General features: G+C 38.3%; 1 protein-coding gene and 1 long non-coding RNA gene across 3 annotated transcripts in view; one reads left to right on the top strand and one right to left on the bottom strand.

Moving 5' to 3' along the window:
* The window catches only part of LOC149777200 (thioredoxin-related transmembrane protein 2-like), a 30,377-nt gene extending 19,672 nt beyond the window's left edge, over nt 1-10,705 (bottom strand). Inside the window, exons 1-4 of one of the 2 annotated variants that reach the window (XM_089941904.1) lie at nt 10,630-10,705; nt 5,821-5,881; nt 3,775-3,888; nt 2,251-2,327 (exon numbers count right to left, since the gene is read on the bottom strand). In XM_089941904.1, coding sequence (XP_089798030.1) covers nt 2,251-2,327; nt 3,775-3,888; nt 5,821-5,839 — 210 coding nt within the window. In that variant the 5' untranslated portion in view covers nt 5,840-5,881; nt 10,630-10,705. Of the gene's footprint in view, nt 1-2,250; nt 2,328-3,774; nt 3,889-5,820; nt 5,882-9,328; nt 9,555-10,629 lie in introns of those variants that run through there. The other variant, XM_089941903.1, reaches the window with a different exon arrangement.
* The window catches only part of LOC149777199 (uncharacterized), a 37,955-nt gene continuing 30,649 nt past the window's right edge, over nt 10,104-17,409 (top strand). Inside the window, exon 1 of the long non-coding RNA XR_016416164.1 lies at nt 10,104-10,306. This is a non-coding gene — a long non-coding RNA (uncharacterized LOC149777199). The remainder of the gene's footprint in view (nt 10,307-17,409) is intronic.

Here is a 17,409-nt window from a genome sequence, read left to right as displayed (position 1 = left end):
AGAATATATAGGAACTAAGATAAGATCATTTATTCTTTATAACTAACAAGAGCAACTAACTGATCATTGCTGTAAAATATGTCAATATTCAAAAAGTCTTATACATAGTGTAGTTTTACTAGATACTTATAAACTAAATCCATGTAACCCTATCAAAATATGTTGCATCTCAGGGACTTATGGGGGTCAAAACAGCTGTTTGCTGCATCAGAAACCTGGGCCCTCAGTCAAAAGAAAGTTTTAAAACTTCCATCTATTTATGACTATCAATTCTGGAAAAGATTTTTGAGATGGCCACCATGGCATGGTAGTCTGACTAATAAACAGCAAGACTTATAAACAGCAAGACTTATAAACAGCAAGACAGCTTAAAGTCTTTTAGTGAAAACCTCATATCAATATGACAATCTTTTCAGGTTGAGTAGCAAAAATATTTTATCATACTGGATGGTAAAGCAGCACCATTTACAGTTCATACCAACTAGCCATTGGGATAAAAATGTGTGTGTGTGTGTGTGTGTGTAGTGTTCCAGAGCAATTCTTGAAGTAATTTATTAATAGATTAAAAAAACTTATTGGACAACAGATGGACAGTCAGAATATAGACAACAGACCATAATATATAAACGTTTCTGGTCTATGAACAGTACAACAAAATCAAGAGTCCCTCGATGTAACTTAAGTGCTACAGGCAAAAAAGGATTCCCAAGATAAGACCATTTTGCTCCTTTTAACTGCTGTGTGTTGAAACCATCTTTGATATTCTTCAGCAATAACAATATTTTCAAATTAGCTGACGTGGATGTCAGATTGATATCAGTTTCATTTAGGGGTCACACAACATCACTGAGGACCAACAATACATCACAAAAAGACCTCTGATGGAAATCCCATGATAATACGACTTTCCATTTTGGAGCAGTACTAATAACAGGATTTTTTTTATGGCTGCCATGGTGGCCATATTGGATATCAGATTGGCACCATTTCCACTTAGGACCAACTAGACATTATAAGAAGTCTTCTTCTGAAAGCACAGTATCAATATGAAAGCACAGTACCAATATGAAAGCAGAGTATCAATATGACCAGCCATCCAAGCTATGTAGCTATAACGAGATCTTCAAGATGGCCAATGTAGTAGTCATACTGAAGTCAGATTGGAACCATTTTCATTTACAATCAAGTAGACATCATAAAGAAGTTGTTTATTCAGCAGTGATAATAAGATTTTCAAGATAGCCACAATAGTTGTTATGTTGGGTATCTGAGCAGTACCATTTTCATTTAGGACAAATCAGACATTATAAGAAGTAATTTAGTAAAAGTCCCCACCACCCCCATATTGTTGCAATCATCCATTTAGGATGCATAGCAATAACATGATATTCACAATGGCTACTTGGGTGGCCATATTAGACATCAGATCAGTACCATTTTCATTGAGGACCAACCAGACATTGTACAAGGTCTCTTTGTAAAAAAAACTCCATGTTGATATGACCTTCTCTTGAGGAAGAGTAGTGAAAACAAGGTTTTCAAGATGGATGTTGTGGTGGCCATATTGGCTGACCTAGTGTCACCATTTTCATTTAGGACTAACCAGATTTTGGGATCCATATGTGTGTAAAGTCTCATGGCAATTCTGCAAGTAGCATAACAGTAGCGATAACAAACTTGTGCTAACAGACTGAGATGACAGACACTCCCATAATCTCTTCTGGTCTGTGACCAACAGAGCTAAATATTATGACTGAAATTTTAAAAAGAAGAAAAAAGTCATAAGCACGTCATAATCAGTATGAAATATGATATGTTTCTTGTTCTTTTTATTTCCATTGGCAGAGACCTTTAAAAACGAAATGGAATAAACAAGGTGTATTTAATAATAATAATAATAATAATAATAATAATAAAATGAATTAGGCTCCTTTTATCATTCTATGTCTGATTTTCTTAATTTCTTTCTTTAATTTCAAAAATTTTCTTTGTCAAACAATAATTTTATTAAAAATTACCATCGTATCTATATATGAAGCACACAGGAACATCATTATTAAACCCAGATCTGTCATTACATCATGATCAGGAGAATGGGGTGTATTCTGCTTATTCTTCTGATCATTGCAAGAAAACAGTGGCCTCGATCTGCCAGCACATCATGTAATGCAGATCTGGGTTTACATCATTCACAGTTGGGTGTCAATTATTCACAGATAAGTAGGGTGTGCATGTATTGCTATTTCTCACCTCTAAATGTGGTCCACGGAAATAGGTAACATATTCTGGACCTCTATACACCGGCTCAGGAATAAACACTAGATGAACTGAAATAAGAAGATTTCAAAGATTTATTTTGGACTGTATTTCACTTCAAACCAATCCAAAAGGCTAAATAATTTTGTAGCGTTACCCTAGTCTTGAAGATACTTGTTTTTAAGATACAAGTTTTCTTGTAGATAAACGCTCTTCAATTCTGACAAATGTTAGGCTGTTCAAGTACCGGGAAACTGAGTGCATAAGTTCCTTTGTACTGCACATAAAACATTTCTTGAACAAAAACCAAATTTATATTAATTGACCATTAATACAGACAAAATCACTGTCAAAATTTTGTCTACATCATTAATAAATACTATGTATGAATGTTTGGCATGGAACTGATAAAAAATGTTTCATTTCTTAGAATTAAAATTGGCACTCAAGTCATAAGTATTGGCACATATCAATAAAAACAATTAGACTACTGTTCTACTTATGACAGCTATTGGCTAGGATAAGGGAAATAACTTTAAAAAAGTAATTACAGTATCTCAAAAGCAGCATACTGACAAACACCTACACTGGGAGTCTGACTCAGGTTGTTGTTGTTGTTGTTGTAGGGTTTAACACCATTTTTCAGCACACAATAGGCTATACATGGCGGCCAGTATTAATGGTGGAGGAAGAACCCAGGAAAACCCCGGAAAGAACCACCGACTCACGAGAAGCTACTGGCAAGCTTTCTCACATACCCACATTGGCTGAATCCGAGACTCGAACCCATGCAGACAGAGGTAAGGTGGCAGTGATCCGTAACGGACAGCGCTTTAGACCACTTGGCCACTTGGGGCCCCCTGACTCAGGTGAACATGTTCTTATATTTGAGTTCTAATGTAAATCATATGGGATACTAAACATCTGAGAGAAAAAAACAGCTTACATTCTTGACAAAAAAATTATCTCTTCATCAAAACTGAAAAAATTTGTATTCCTTGTCTGGAGGGTTGCATTATTCTGTGTAAACATCACTTTTTCAGGCATTTTTGTGGTGTGTGTCGCCTAAATGTTCGGGTGTCTGGTAATAATACTGAAATCTGATCTTTCTTTTAAAGTTTAAAGACAGACTTGTTACGCTAATTCCTACTAAGAAACTAATTCATGCAACCCCTGCTCACAAAGATTTCACAAAATAGATATACTCATACAGATACTGGCTCTAACAGATCACAGCACAATCAATTTCATTTTTTTAAAAATGCACATGCATATTAGAACCAGTCAGATTGCATCTTTCCTAGGTAAATATATGTGAAAACATTTATATATACTCATTCAGCTTCTTGAATGTTTTAGCAGAGAAAGAGATAATAAAAATATTTACCTGCCAACCCATACCAGTGACTTGATCAATTCATGATATTTATATAACCTAATAAGACACTAATATTTCAGGTAATTTCAAGAATCGGTAATTAATGAAGTAAAGTAAATATACAGGTAAATATCACTTACGTAGACATAAAACACCATACACCATTCCATACACAGCATTTAGCTTGAAGAACAATACCAAGTTCAACACTTTGCTAAACATGCATGCTGTACTGATGTATTCTTTTAATCCAACTGAAATATAAAAAAAAATCATGAAATATATTACTGTATCTCGAGATAAAGTTCATAGGGAAGAGTTGTAATTTTAAATCCTGACTTCTTATGGATTAAAATTCAAAATAAAATGCCAAGGCAAGGTATGTGTACAAAACTTAAAACTTCAAAGCTCACGTTAAAGAAATTTGTGTACATATAGATGTGATTTAGCTAGCTGCCGGACAAATTTTAATTCATTGAAATATCAACAAAAATCATACCAAAGGAGCTATCATCTTTACATTTGTTCATATCTTTAAGCATATTAATAATTTGTATCTAGTAACTTCAATTCTTTGTCAGCTTAGGTGTACACAAAACTGACATTCAATCATCATACACATACCTCGCATTCTCGTTACTATTACAACATAAACTGATGGACAAACCAGATATGTTATTGTTTCCAAGCAGCAGTCTAGATTTGGGTAATTTTCTGTTCAATTTTATTAGTGAATACAAGAGCAGGGAAACTTATTCAATGGCAAATTCATTTGACCAAGAAAGAAGTACCATATATACTAAGTTATAAGTCACTTCCATACAAACTGCACAGACTCAAAGTTGCCATCACACATGTGAGCAAATCTGGGTCTATGCAGGAGTTATCAGGAGAACAAACAACACAGCCCTCATATGCCAGTGTGATGGCAGGTTGTCTGTAGTCAGCCTATGCTTGTGTATGTATAGTAGATACCAGTGTCCAATTGACATCCTGACCAATTTCATACCTGTCCCTTTTTCACTTCATAACTATCTTTATATTCTGATGTCTAAATCTCTGTAATGTAATGGGCAGATTTGTGTAGCCTGAGTTTGTTATGGGCCGAGAATCTAGTTACAAATAATTATCAATTTTATTACAAATAATTTATTATATGATTTTAATTTACTTATCATAATCTGCCTAAATTAATTGTGCAGCTAAATCCTGGGCCAAGTCTTTTACTAGCTCTGTGTCATGTTACCCAATTTGTACAACCTGGTCATAGTCTGCAATCTTGGGCCCAGTCCTTTACTAGCTCTGTGTCATGTTACCCAATTTGTACAACCCTGGTCACAGCCTGCATTCTTGGGCCCAGTCCTTTACAAGCTCTGTGTCAGGTTACCCAATTTGTACAACCCTGGTCACAGACTGCAATCTTGGGCCCAGTCCTTTACTAGCTCTGTGTCAGGTTACCCAATTTGTACAACCCTGGTCACAGCCTGCAATCTTGGGCCCAGTCCTTTACTAGCTCTGTGTCATGTTACCCAATTTGTACAACCCTGGTCACAGCCTGCATTCTTGGGCCCAGTCCTTTACTAGCTCTGTGTCAGGCTATCCAATCTGTACAACCCTGGTCACAGCCTGCATTCTGTTTGCATATGATATATGTAATAACCCAGTTGATCCTGACTGTTCAATCTACAGGTCACTGCAGGTCACTGAATTATCATTCCAGCAGCAATTTGTGAATAAATGGTTTTGATGAAAAGTATGCACCTAAATCATAACTGACCTGCATATAAATATTCTAAATTGTCACATGGGGAAAACATTAGACTAAAAAAATGTTGTAAATAATTACACATAGAGCAGCACTGTAAGACTGCCTAAATTCTGTATAACTTTTTTTCCACTTAAGTATTAAATGTCAAAAATATGATATACATGGACACCAATCAACCCTATACATTTTTTGTTATGATTACAGATCTAATATCCATAAACAAAGACGATAATTACTGCAATCGACTCTCATGAATCTCTGAATAAACTATCTACCTACAAAATACAATGTGAAAGATGTCTACTTTTAAGGTTAAGATATACCAACTGATTCAGAAACATTTGATTTATAAACGAATATATATGGTATTTCTATTCTTAAGCTGATTTTTAAGTCTTATCTCCAGCTAAATTTATACCTTGCTTGCGGTTTTTCATCACTATGACACATCCCAGGAATGTTAACCATTCTAATTCTCTCTGAAAAAAGATCAAAATTCTGATAAAATTTTATACATACACGAGTTTGTGTGTGTGTGTGTGTGTCTGTGTGTGTTCTGACTGAAAATCAAAGACCTGAAGGTACTGTAATATTAATTGCATTTGAAAGTGGCAAGTTGTTTTTTCTTGTTATTGTTGGAAAATGGTGTCAAACTCACAATATCAAGCTGAATCTGAATAAACAGTGTGTGTATGTGTTTGTGTGTGTGTGTGTGTGTGTGTGTGTGTGTGTATCAACTCAACTAACCTAAAGCACCCTAAGCTTACGTCCATGTTAAAGTGGCAACATGGTTCAGTTTTGTTTTTTTCTTTTCTAATAATCATCCATAAAAAAATCAATATTTAAATTTTGGTTCCTATAAACAAAAACAAAACAGCTTATTGTAATGGTACTCACGACCACTCCTGTACAAGTCAGATCTAACTGTAAACTACACTGACCCAGATCTGCCACTGTATAATGCACGAACAGATTGGGATCTATGCACTTTATTAGGTGTAATCATTACAACAAAGCAGCACAGACCCTGATTTGCAAGCATAATTATACAACAGCAGATCATGGTTTTTTTCTTCACTTGGACTTATATACTAATCTTTATGGTCTAATTTGTAATTTAGATGCTGTAAAACTGCAGCTACTTGATGCAATTACGCAAAATATATTTATGAGAATCCTTTATTTCAATGATATGAAAATTAGGTCTTTCTCTTGGTTGCCAACAGGAGTGTGGTGAATATAACAGAAACAAATGAACCAAATATTTTCATATACAACTCCGAGAAAAAACATAAATAGTTTTTAATACTATTCTTAGCAAAAAAAAAATTAAGTTAATGAGTCTCCAAGTTTCACAAAAGACAAAAGAAAATAACAAGATTTTTGTATATTTGGTGTGGAGACATTTAACAGATCAAGATGAGAATCTAACAATTTTTTAAAACTCTGTCTCATATCTGTCACCAAAAATTACACACAAAGCCAAAACATTTACGTCATCATCTCTTCCATCTCCACCAACTTCCTCTGCATATTTTTTCTCCTTTTTTTAAGTTTTTGGTTTATCTTTGAAGATTTTAAGTAATGTTATTTCAAATGGGAATTACTATTTCATAGTTAAATGTCTGAGGGCAGGCTGGTAACAATGTCATGAATTCACTGATCATGTGATCTCTTTTTGTCTCTGATGTCATGATCTCTACCACCATCCCAGCATATAAATTTCCATAATTGAAACAAATATCCAGACATTCAGATCAGAATTTTGTGCAAATGTTCGAATAAGAGAGATTGTGGTATAAAGACAAAAAGAAAAATGAAAAAGCACATGATCATTATTCTAATAATACCAGAATTCAATTCTTGGCCATCACACTATAAGGAAACTATTTTTCAGTAAACAGAATGTTAAGTATAGACATTATACATGTAAATTTATATTTTTTTTACTGTTACAACAACGCTAAGACAAATATGAACCACAACAATGAAACTGTCAATGATTTCTTTCAATCCCAAGAATGATCACTTATAATGCTGTGTAGTTTTAGAACTGTCAATATATTCAATCCCAAGATTGATCACTTATAATGCTGTGTAGTTTTCTCAGCTGTCAATGATTTCTTTCAATCCCAAGATCGATCACTTATAATGCTATGTAGTTTTCTCAGCAGGTAGAACAGCATCTCCATTCCCACAAAAGTAACTAACACGAGTAAACAACATGGCAAAAAGAAGAATGACTCTTGGTACATGTACAGATTTTAATGTTTTCAACACACAAGCCTTAAGAACTGATACTCAGACATCACCAGTCAAATTGAACTTTCACCTACTGTTGTCTTTATACTCTTTTGCTGGCATTAGTGTCCTTTTCATCACAAAATCATGAAAATTAAATGAGATTTTGCCAACTTCTTGTTACAAGGCAACATTGCTTTGCACTCTTTTAAAATGTCTCTACTGATAATGTAGAGTAATGCACTTAACTAGCAGTCATTGTTATTATTATTATTATGGTACATCAATGATTTGATAATATTGTCCAAATCAAACTTACGGAAAAGCTTTGATTACAATCATGATTTATATTGGCATCATCACCAATTTAATTTAAACATGGTTGAAACAAAATAGGGCATCATTTATTTGCCAATCAATCAATCAAAGGTGCTTACATGCACTCAACAGAACATTGTTTCTTGCAAGCATGCTAGAGTAGCCTTCAAATGGGCAGTCCTTTTCATCAGATAATGACACAAATAAGGACTGTTAATTAGCCACACAGACTTCGTGCATGTTTACTCAAGTCTAGCCTTCTGTTATTCTGCAAATTGGCCAAGGCTAACCAGAATATGAAAGGGGGGGGGGGTGTACTGTGGTAAAATGAGGAGTGCCACGGGGAAGCTTTACTGGAAGAAACTGTGCAAACTTTAAGAATGTCACATGTATCTGACCCAGAAGCTCATATCCCTGACAGCCCTATCTTATATCAATATGTCAAGACCCTTATTGTGCAAGATATTTTTTGCAATGAATGTTATGTAAACAAGGTTAATTATATGACAATGCTTACAGCATTGTAAACCATAATCATCTTGATGACTACATTCAGCCAAGTGTGACAGGTTTCTCCTTTTGCTAGGAGATATATCTATATGGAAGATAAAATAAAACATTGAAAAATCATTTATATTTTTCATTTGTTTCCAAATTATTTCCAGAAACGGTGAACTTTTTTACAATATGATGAAACATTTCCTTAATAACACCGATATAAAATACTGGCAGATGGTACAATGGTCCATTTAAAACAAAAAGTAAATATAGTGAGATTAGGAATTTAAGGAACCTGCAAGAATAGAAACAGTGTGTGTTTGGGGATTTTTAATGTAGCTTTAACAATTTGAGTCACATCACTGTGATGTTTACAGTGTGGCAGTTTATAGTGATGTCTAGCATTGGGGAATCATCATGCTGCAGACATGTGGCTTCATGTCCCACCCAGTCACATTATCCCAACACTAGGACAACCAGTCCCATCATTAACCTCATAACCTGAGCACCAAGCGAAGCCGATGATATGTACCATTTTCATTTTTAGAAGTTTTTGGCATGACTCGGACAGGGTTCGACGCTCTTAAAACTTAGGCCACCGGAGTGGTCGAAAGCAGGGTGTACGTGATTTCAAGTGCAGTGTATATAAATTTTAAGTTTAAAAAATTTATGACAAAACACCTGAAAACAATTTTACAAACATGTCAGCACGTTTCACACAGAGACATAGCCTTACATGTAAGACCTTGACGCTGATATTTATGTTTTGGTCATCACTAAAACAAAATCAACATGTGCTACGTCTTAAATTGTAGGACTAACAGACAAAAACATGCTTCACACACGAGGGATGGACAAGGGAATTATACCAGTTCGAGTTTGCAGTTATCAAACAGGTAGTCACAAATGGGACTGCATGTTTTCACTAAAAAGTAAATTGCAGCAAGTGATATGTCCGTTATGAAGTGAAGAACAAAGAACGGCTTTAACGTCTTGTATAAATTTTTCAAACGTTCCAGCATTGTGTGGTCTGAAGTGAAGGACAAAATGGGCAGTAAGTAGAGTAACCGTTTCAACTGGTGGATAAAAAAGTGCATTGACACCGGTTGTCAAAAGCAGATGGACTGGCTCCCTAATTTTTAACTTCTCTCTTTGTGCAAAAGCTACGAAAGAGGTGGGAACCAGGCTGTGATAACAGTCTAAACTAATTTATGAACCAATAAATAGCAACTTAAAGTGAGTTACGGAATTTGCATCTGAATCTGAATGTATACTTTGCAAGGCACAATTGCACCGAAGAGAGAGCCACAAAAAGTAAGTAGATATTCAAGAGCTGTATTGATGCTCTCCACTGTTTGCGCGCGCACAACAGTCTTTAAGATGATTCCAGTCCACAATTATTTTCACTAAGAAAGAATTTCTAAATTGTTCTGTTCTACATTGCTCAACTAAAAACTCTACTGTTATTTGTTACTTGTTTTACTACAATGTTTATAGTTTCCAATTAAGGAAAAGATTTGTCTTTAAATTGGCGTTTTTGTCTTAATGGTTTAAAAATATATTTGGTGACAGAGCCGGTACTAACCCGTCTACTACTTTACAGAGGTATATGTAAGACGGATCCTACTACGCCGTTCTTTGGAGTGTTGGTCAGTTATCATTTTGGTGACGCATCCTGCTTCGCTTGTTTTGTAGTCACCAGATACAAATTGTGCTGCCTTGCGTTTGGACTTTCTCGATTCTATCTACATCCTTGGTATAGTATGGATATCATACCACACAACCATACTGTACCATGGATCCGACTAGTGCTAGATAGGCAGGCAGTATTTCTACATGTCTGGAACGTGAGGTTTCTTTTTAGAAATGCCAGTGTAGTGTTTGTGTTGGTATTCGTTTCTTTTCTTTAAACTCTCATTCTATATAGAAAATAGTGTGTCCATAACGATTAAAAAAATAATTTCTAAATAGTATCAAGGTGGTTCAAAAAAAAGGTTCAGCATTTTTTTTTTAGTTACACTTGGAGCAAAAACTGTTACTACATAGTCTGAATGCTACTCCCCGTTTGTTTGTTTCCCCCTAAAGATTTCAAAAAAGGAAATATTCAATGCGATTTTTAATAAAATGCACAGAACTTTGTCAATTCATTCGCTGATTTATAATTTCTAACCTGACGGTGACCAGATTGGCCCAAACACTAGCAGCCTTGCGCCTTTCTTGCTTAACGGACTTTCCATACCAACACGGCGCAATTGTGCACTATGGGAGAGTTGATTTCCTCAGACAATAGCGTGACGTAGTTCATCCTATTCGGTAACTGCCCAATAATTCCGTAAATTACCATAATGTTGAGAGTTTAGAATTATATCCCTTTGCACATACGGGCATAGAATTTACACCGCATGTTAAATCCATGTGAATGGCAAATTCATTATTTTCCTTTGCTTGATTCGACACTGTAAATATCGGAAGCCGACTACATAGTATTTTCCTTATATGTATAGGTGTATTCGTACTTCAGCCCTTCGCTGAAAATGGACTTGTCCAGGAACTGGAAATAACAGGGGAACAGGGTTGTCTTTTACACTGAAAACTTATGATAGGAATGAAACGACCATATGAAAACGGTGTTAGGGTCCCACCTGGGCATAATCAAATTATAATTCAATAAATTAATTATGTGCATCAGTAGTGAAGGGGGATATTATAGCGTCAATGGGACTTATCATTAAAAATACCCTTGGGAACATATAGCGTCAAGGGAAATTTAACATGGAGAAAAATCGTGGGAACATATAGCGTCAAGGGAAATTAACATGGAGAAAAATCGTGGGAACATATAGCGTCAAGGGGATTTGAACATGGGAATAGGGGACTGTATAGCGTCAAAGGAATTTAAACAGGGTGGGACTGTATAGCGTCAAGGGAAATGGAACATGGGATTTTTTTTTAAAAAAAATAAAAAAAATAAGAAAGGGGTAGGCAATTCAAAGGCTATCTCTTTTCGAGAAATATGGCTGGCCCTGAAAAGGGCCTTTGGGTTTATGTTAATGTATTCATTAACATAAAGGGCACCGTATTGGTCTTCTTCTTGTCCTTAGGCTGCGTCTCACTGTTGGCCCGTAAACCAGCACTCTTTTCAGGCATCCTTGTCTTTCAACGTAGATCCTACGTATCCACAGGCTGGTGTTTGTCCTGTGGACAACGGTCCACTTGGATCGGACATACATAAGCAAGTCTGTCCGAAACATCATGGAAGACACAAGGGTGGATGACTCAACTGTGGTCCACATCTCGAAGCGACGAGAACAGGTGAATCAATGCACTGAACTGCGCTTATTTATAGGTACAGGTAGGATTGAAACGGATTGAGTTCATTCACCAATCCGAACACGCGTTACAAAATTCAGTCAGCCCGCATCCAATCCGAAGAGAGCAGTCTGTGACGTCACGTAGTCTATATAGATTCGCTAGCGCTTGTGTGCAGTCAATCTATGCGACAGTGATTCAACATGACGGAAACTCAGAAAACGATCCAATGGGGTGCACCAGCAGGGGAGACCGCCCAAGGGAACCCGGACTTACTTTCAGAAGAGGTGAATTGGGATTTTGTGGATTTTCTCTCCTCGCAAGAATTTGTTCCGGAACCTTCGTTACCTTCTTCATTACCGCAAGTGGAGAATTTTAGACAGAGACAGAAAGAAGAATTGGAGAAATTTATACAACGACAAAAGGAAGCGGAACAGGCTTTTCTCCTACAGCAACAGCAACAAGAAGAAGAGGTAAGAAAAAAACAACAGGAACAACAGCAAGAAGAAGTAGCAGCAAAGAAACAAGAGGGTGAAAATCAAACGGTCACGGTACTGTTGGACATTTTAGCGGAGTTAAGAAGTCTGAAACAAATGTATCAGACTTCTTTATCACGACCGAAGAGAATACGACCTTCCCGAGCTAAACACGTCAACCCTGTGACTAAGCCTACCGTACCACCCTTAGTGATTTCAACCCAATCATCATCAACATTACGCAGTTCAGAAGTAGGCCTTGGCCGTGGCAAAGGCATAAGGCAGTTAAAGTTGATTGCTTAAACTCATCCCTACACCATAAAGAGAAAAAAAGGCCCTTTTCAGGGCCACCCATATTTCTCGAAAAGAAATACAATTTCAATTTGCCAATAACTCAAAAAAAAAAAAACCCACCCATTTTACCTTTATAGTACGTGTCTGTGTATGAGTGCGTGAGTGTACGTTCTTATTTTAAAATCAAAACTAAAAGACTCTTACCTTATATCATTCATTTATTCTTTTATCCATTTTTGTACAATCCAATTCACAATTCACAACACAACACTTTAATAAAAAAGTTCATTGACTTCTTCTTTCTCCTTGTTTAGTCTCTCTGTTTTTTGAATTTCTTCACCGTCTTTTCCTCATTTTCTTCCCTTCTTCTTTTCTTCTTCTCCTGTTTCTTTGCCTCTTGTAAATAGAATTGTCTTTTTTCTTCCTCTTCTTCTGAAGAATTCCTCTCTTCATCCGAAGAATCCCTCTCTTCTTCTGAAGAATCCCTCTTTTCTTCTGACTCCTCTTGTTTCTTTTTTGGGCAATCTGGAGACCAATGTCCTTTTTCTTTACAATAATAACAGGTATCTTGACTTTTGTCTTTTTTAGTCCCTGTTTTTGTTCTTTTTTGACGGTCTGGACACTCTGAAGACCAATGCCCTTTCTTCTGACAGATATAGCAAGTATCTTGACTTTTATCTCTAAAGGAAGGAGAGTAGTCCGTCGGCTGGTCTGAAGAGAATTTTCTAATGACCCCTCGCAAAGCTCTGACGAAACGTTCCATCTGGTTAGTCTCTTCCATCGTTGTGCTCGGCTTGATAGTGAAATGAATAGTGAAAGGACAAGACACACACCCTTTTATATACGCTGGTATGCTATGACTATAAAGTACTTCATGGTGTTTGAACTTGAGTCATTTGACTTTTTGCTTTCAAGATGAAACGATCTAATTCATTCGAGAAGAAAGAAGAAGAAAGAAGTAAGAGGCAGAAACGTGATCTATCGCCTCGTACCAGGGCTGAAATCTTGGCACAAATTCATGCCAGTGATTTTGAAGAGGACATGAGTGAACCAGAATCAGAACCCTCTAAAACAATTTCACCACCCTTAGTTAATCCTGAAAAGTACTATTCCATTCGAGAGACGGAAAAGCGCTCCTCTAGAAAATTTAGAACTACGGCTTACAAATACACGGTGAAGTTTAAAGATTTCAAGGCTGAAGTGCCGTTAGAGAAAGCAGAAGTGTTTATCACTGGGGTGTGGGATTCTTTGCTCACTGCACTCAAGCAACAATGTCAACCCAAAGAAGACGATCGCTTGAGACTTTCCATACAACACGACGGTTTGAAATCCCCTGTTTGGATCGAGTTTAGCACCCCTGCAGAATTGACCGCTTCCAAAGTCATGGACAAGATTCAACACGTGCAACAATCTAATGACCAGTTTGACATCACCGATGGAAAAGCCACATTGGACATGACCCACGTCTCTCCTCCTCAAGGGACCGGACGCAAAAAGATGTTATTGGTGAACGAACTTCGCAGCATTAAGCGTAGCCTTGTCCAAATTCACAACCCTCATGACCAGATGTGTTTAGCCCGTGCCATCGTGGTGGGACGAACCTATGCCAACAAGAACGACACGGTAGAATGGAAAAGAACCTGGAAAACTATTCAACAATCCGACCGAGCCAAACAACGAAACGAAGCAGAACTTCTGTTACAACAAGCCGGACTGTCCAAAGACACACCCTGTGGCATTCCTGAGATGCAAAAATTGCAAGATGCCCTAGCTCCACGTTACACCTTGAAAGTGCACCCTCAAGAAGTGCGCGGGTCTTTCTTGTTTCCAGGGCAAGACTTTAAGGACGGAAAATACATTCATGTTTATTATCACGATGACCATTTCGATACCATTACCACTATCACCGGATTCCTGGGATACGGTTATTACTGTGAGAAATGTGACCATGGTTATAATAATCGAGAACAACACAAGCATTGTGGATCGAAATGCTCAGGATGTTTGGCCTCTTCACCCTGTCTAAGCGAAGAACCAGTGCCTTGTTCAACTTGTCTGCGCACGTTTGTTAGCCCTACCTGTTACCAACAACATCTGAAGACGCAAGGTTCACAGAAGAAATGCGCTTGTCAACTTCTGAGATTGTGCCCTACGTGTGAACAAGTCATACGTACCAATAATACCAAGGCACACGTATGTTCAGGAAAGAAAAAATGTCACATTTGTCACCACATCGTGGACTTGGAACACCAATGTTACGTGCAAAAATACCAACCCCCACCAGAGAAAGAGGACGGTCACAAGAAGAAAGGCAATTTCATCTTTTTCGATTTCGAATGCATGCAAGAAACCGGCATTCACATTCCTAATTTCTGCGTGGCTCATCGAGCGTGCGAGAAGTGCATTCAAGAACCTATCTTCAGTCATTGCCCTCACTGCAGCAAGATTCCTGGAGGACGTGAAAAAATCTTTCGGGGACCGAACACGCTAGCCGATTTTGCCCAATGGGTCTTAGACCCCGTCGACAAGACGTGGAGCCAAGAGGACATCGAACGTTACGGAGATTGTCATCGTCATGCCACGGTGATGGCTCACAATTTCTCCGGATACGATGGACAGTTTCTTTTGAGGTACTATACGGAACAAGGCACCGAGCGTCCTAAAGTGACTTTGAACGGAGCCAAAATCATTTTCATGCAAGTGGGACAAGTGCAGTTTAAAGATTCGATGAGCTATTTGGCCATGCCTTTGAGTCGAATGCCTAAAACGTTTGGAATGACAGAAATGGCTAAAGGTTATTTTCCACACTTTTTCAATACGGAAGCCAATCAACATGCCGTTCTACCCCATTTACCCGAGGCTCACTATTACGACCCCGACAACATGCGTACCGAACAACGAGAAGCTTTCTACGCTTGGTACCAGGCTCACGCCTCGGACCCTTTCGACTTTCAGGAAGAAATGCTAAAGTATTGTCGTTCCGACGTGGACATTTTACGGCGTTGCTGTGGAAAATTTCGAGAACTGTTCATGGAACACGGAGGGGTCGATCCTTTGAAAGAAGCTTGCACCATTGCCAAAGCGTGTTCCTTAGTGTATCGACAACGATTCATGCCTGAAAACACCGTAGCTGTCATCAGTCCTCAAACGACCCACTATGTCAAACGTCAATACTCGGTCAAAGCCCTACGTTGGTTACATTACTTGTGCGACAAGGAAGACAAGTGGATTCAGCATGCCCGCAACGGAGGGGGCGAAAAGACCATCGGAACGTATTCGGTCGATGGCTGGGACTTAGAAAACCCCAAGATCGTGTACGAGTTTAACGGTTGCTTATTTCACGGATGTCCCGTTTGTTACCCTGACCGTGGCACTAAAAATCAGTTTTTGCAACGAACCATGGAAGACTTGTACCAGGACACTTGTCAGCGGCGCCTAAAGTTAGAACAGGAAGGATACCAAGTGGTGGAAATGTGGGAACACGAGTATGATCACCGTATGAAAACCGATCCCGAGTTTAAACGCCTCGTGGAAAGTTACCAGTTCATGGATCCGCTGAACCCGAGGGATAGTTTGTACGGAGGAAGGACCAATGCCACCTGTTTGCTGTACCAAGCCGACGAAGAGAAAGGAGAAGAAATCAAATACTTGGACGTGTGTTCGCTGTATCCCTACGTGTGCAAATATTGTCGCTTTCCTACAGGGTACCCGCAATTGTTGACGGAACACATCGACCTGGTCAACATTCGACAATACGAAGGCTTGATCAAGTGTAAAGTTTGCCTCCCACGAACCTATACCATCCCGTCTTACCTCACCATTGTCAAGGCAAACTGATGTTTCCATTGTGCCGTACTTGTGCCGAAACGTGCAACCAAGACCAACCTTGTCAGCATACCCAGGAAGAACGTGCCTTGACGGGAACCTGGGTCAGCGTAGAATTGTTCAAAGCTCTGGACATGGGATACCAACTGTTAGAAGTGTACGAAATTTGCCACTTTCCCAAGACACAACAGTACCACAAGGGTGACCCTACTCAGAAAGGCATTTTCGCCGACTACGTGGATGCCTTTTTGAAACTGAAGCAAGAAGCCAGCGGCTATCCTTCCTGGTGTCACACTCCCGAAGACCAAATAAAATTCAAAGAGAAATACTGCGAACAAGAAGGCATCACTTTAGACCACATCGAGAAAAACGAAGGCAGGCGATCGTTTGCCAAAGTGATGTTAAATTGCTTGTGGGGCAAAATGGCACAACGACCGTGTTTACCCAAGACGGAATATTTGACAGAACCTTCCCGCTACTTCCAGATGATTCACGACAAAACCAAATACATGAAACACGTGGACGTCGTTCGAGAGAATTTGATCTTGGTCAATTACGAAGAAGATCTGGACTTTGTACAAGACGACCCTTTTGGAAATGTCATCATTGCGGCTTACGTGACAGCCCATGCTCGCTTAAAATTGTACGAAGCTTTAGAACTGTTAGGGGAACGCGTCCTGTACTTTGACACGGACAGTTGCATTTACATCCATCACCCGATTCAACATCACCCTAACATCGAAGGAGACCGTTTAGGAGCCTGGACAGACGAACATCCTGACGACAAGATTCTAAGTTTCGTCAGTGGCGGTCCCAAAAATTACGGCTACGAATACCGGGACAAACAAGGAGAAGTGCACACGACGTGCAAAGTGAAAGGACTGACTCTGAATTATCGTACCAGTCGAGTGGTCAACTTTGGGGTATTGAAAGAAGCCTTGCAATCGGGAGAGGATGGAAACTTTAAAGTGACCACTCACCAACCGAACAAGATTGTACGTTTACCCACTCACCACATCGTCAGTCGACCCTTGGAAAAAGTCTAT

Source organism: Sinohyriopsis cumingii, chromosome 18, assembly GCF_028554795.1.
Source record: "Sinohyriopsis cumingii isolate HCF-2022 chromosome 18, ASM2855479v2, whole genome shotgun sequence".
Lineage (NCBI taxonomy): Eukaryota > Metazoa > Mollusca > Bivalvia > Unionida > Unionidae > Sinohyriopsis > Sinohyriopsis cumingii.
This window is presented reverse-complemented; position numbering and strand designations above follow the sequence as displayed.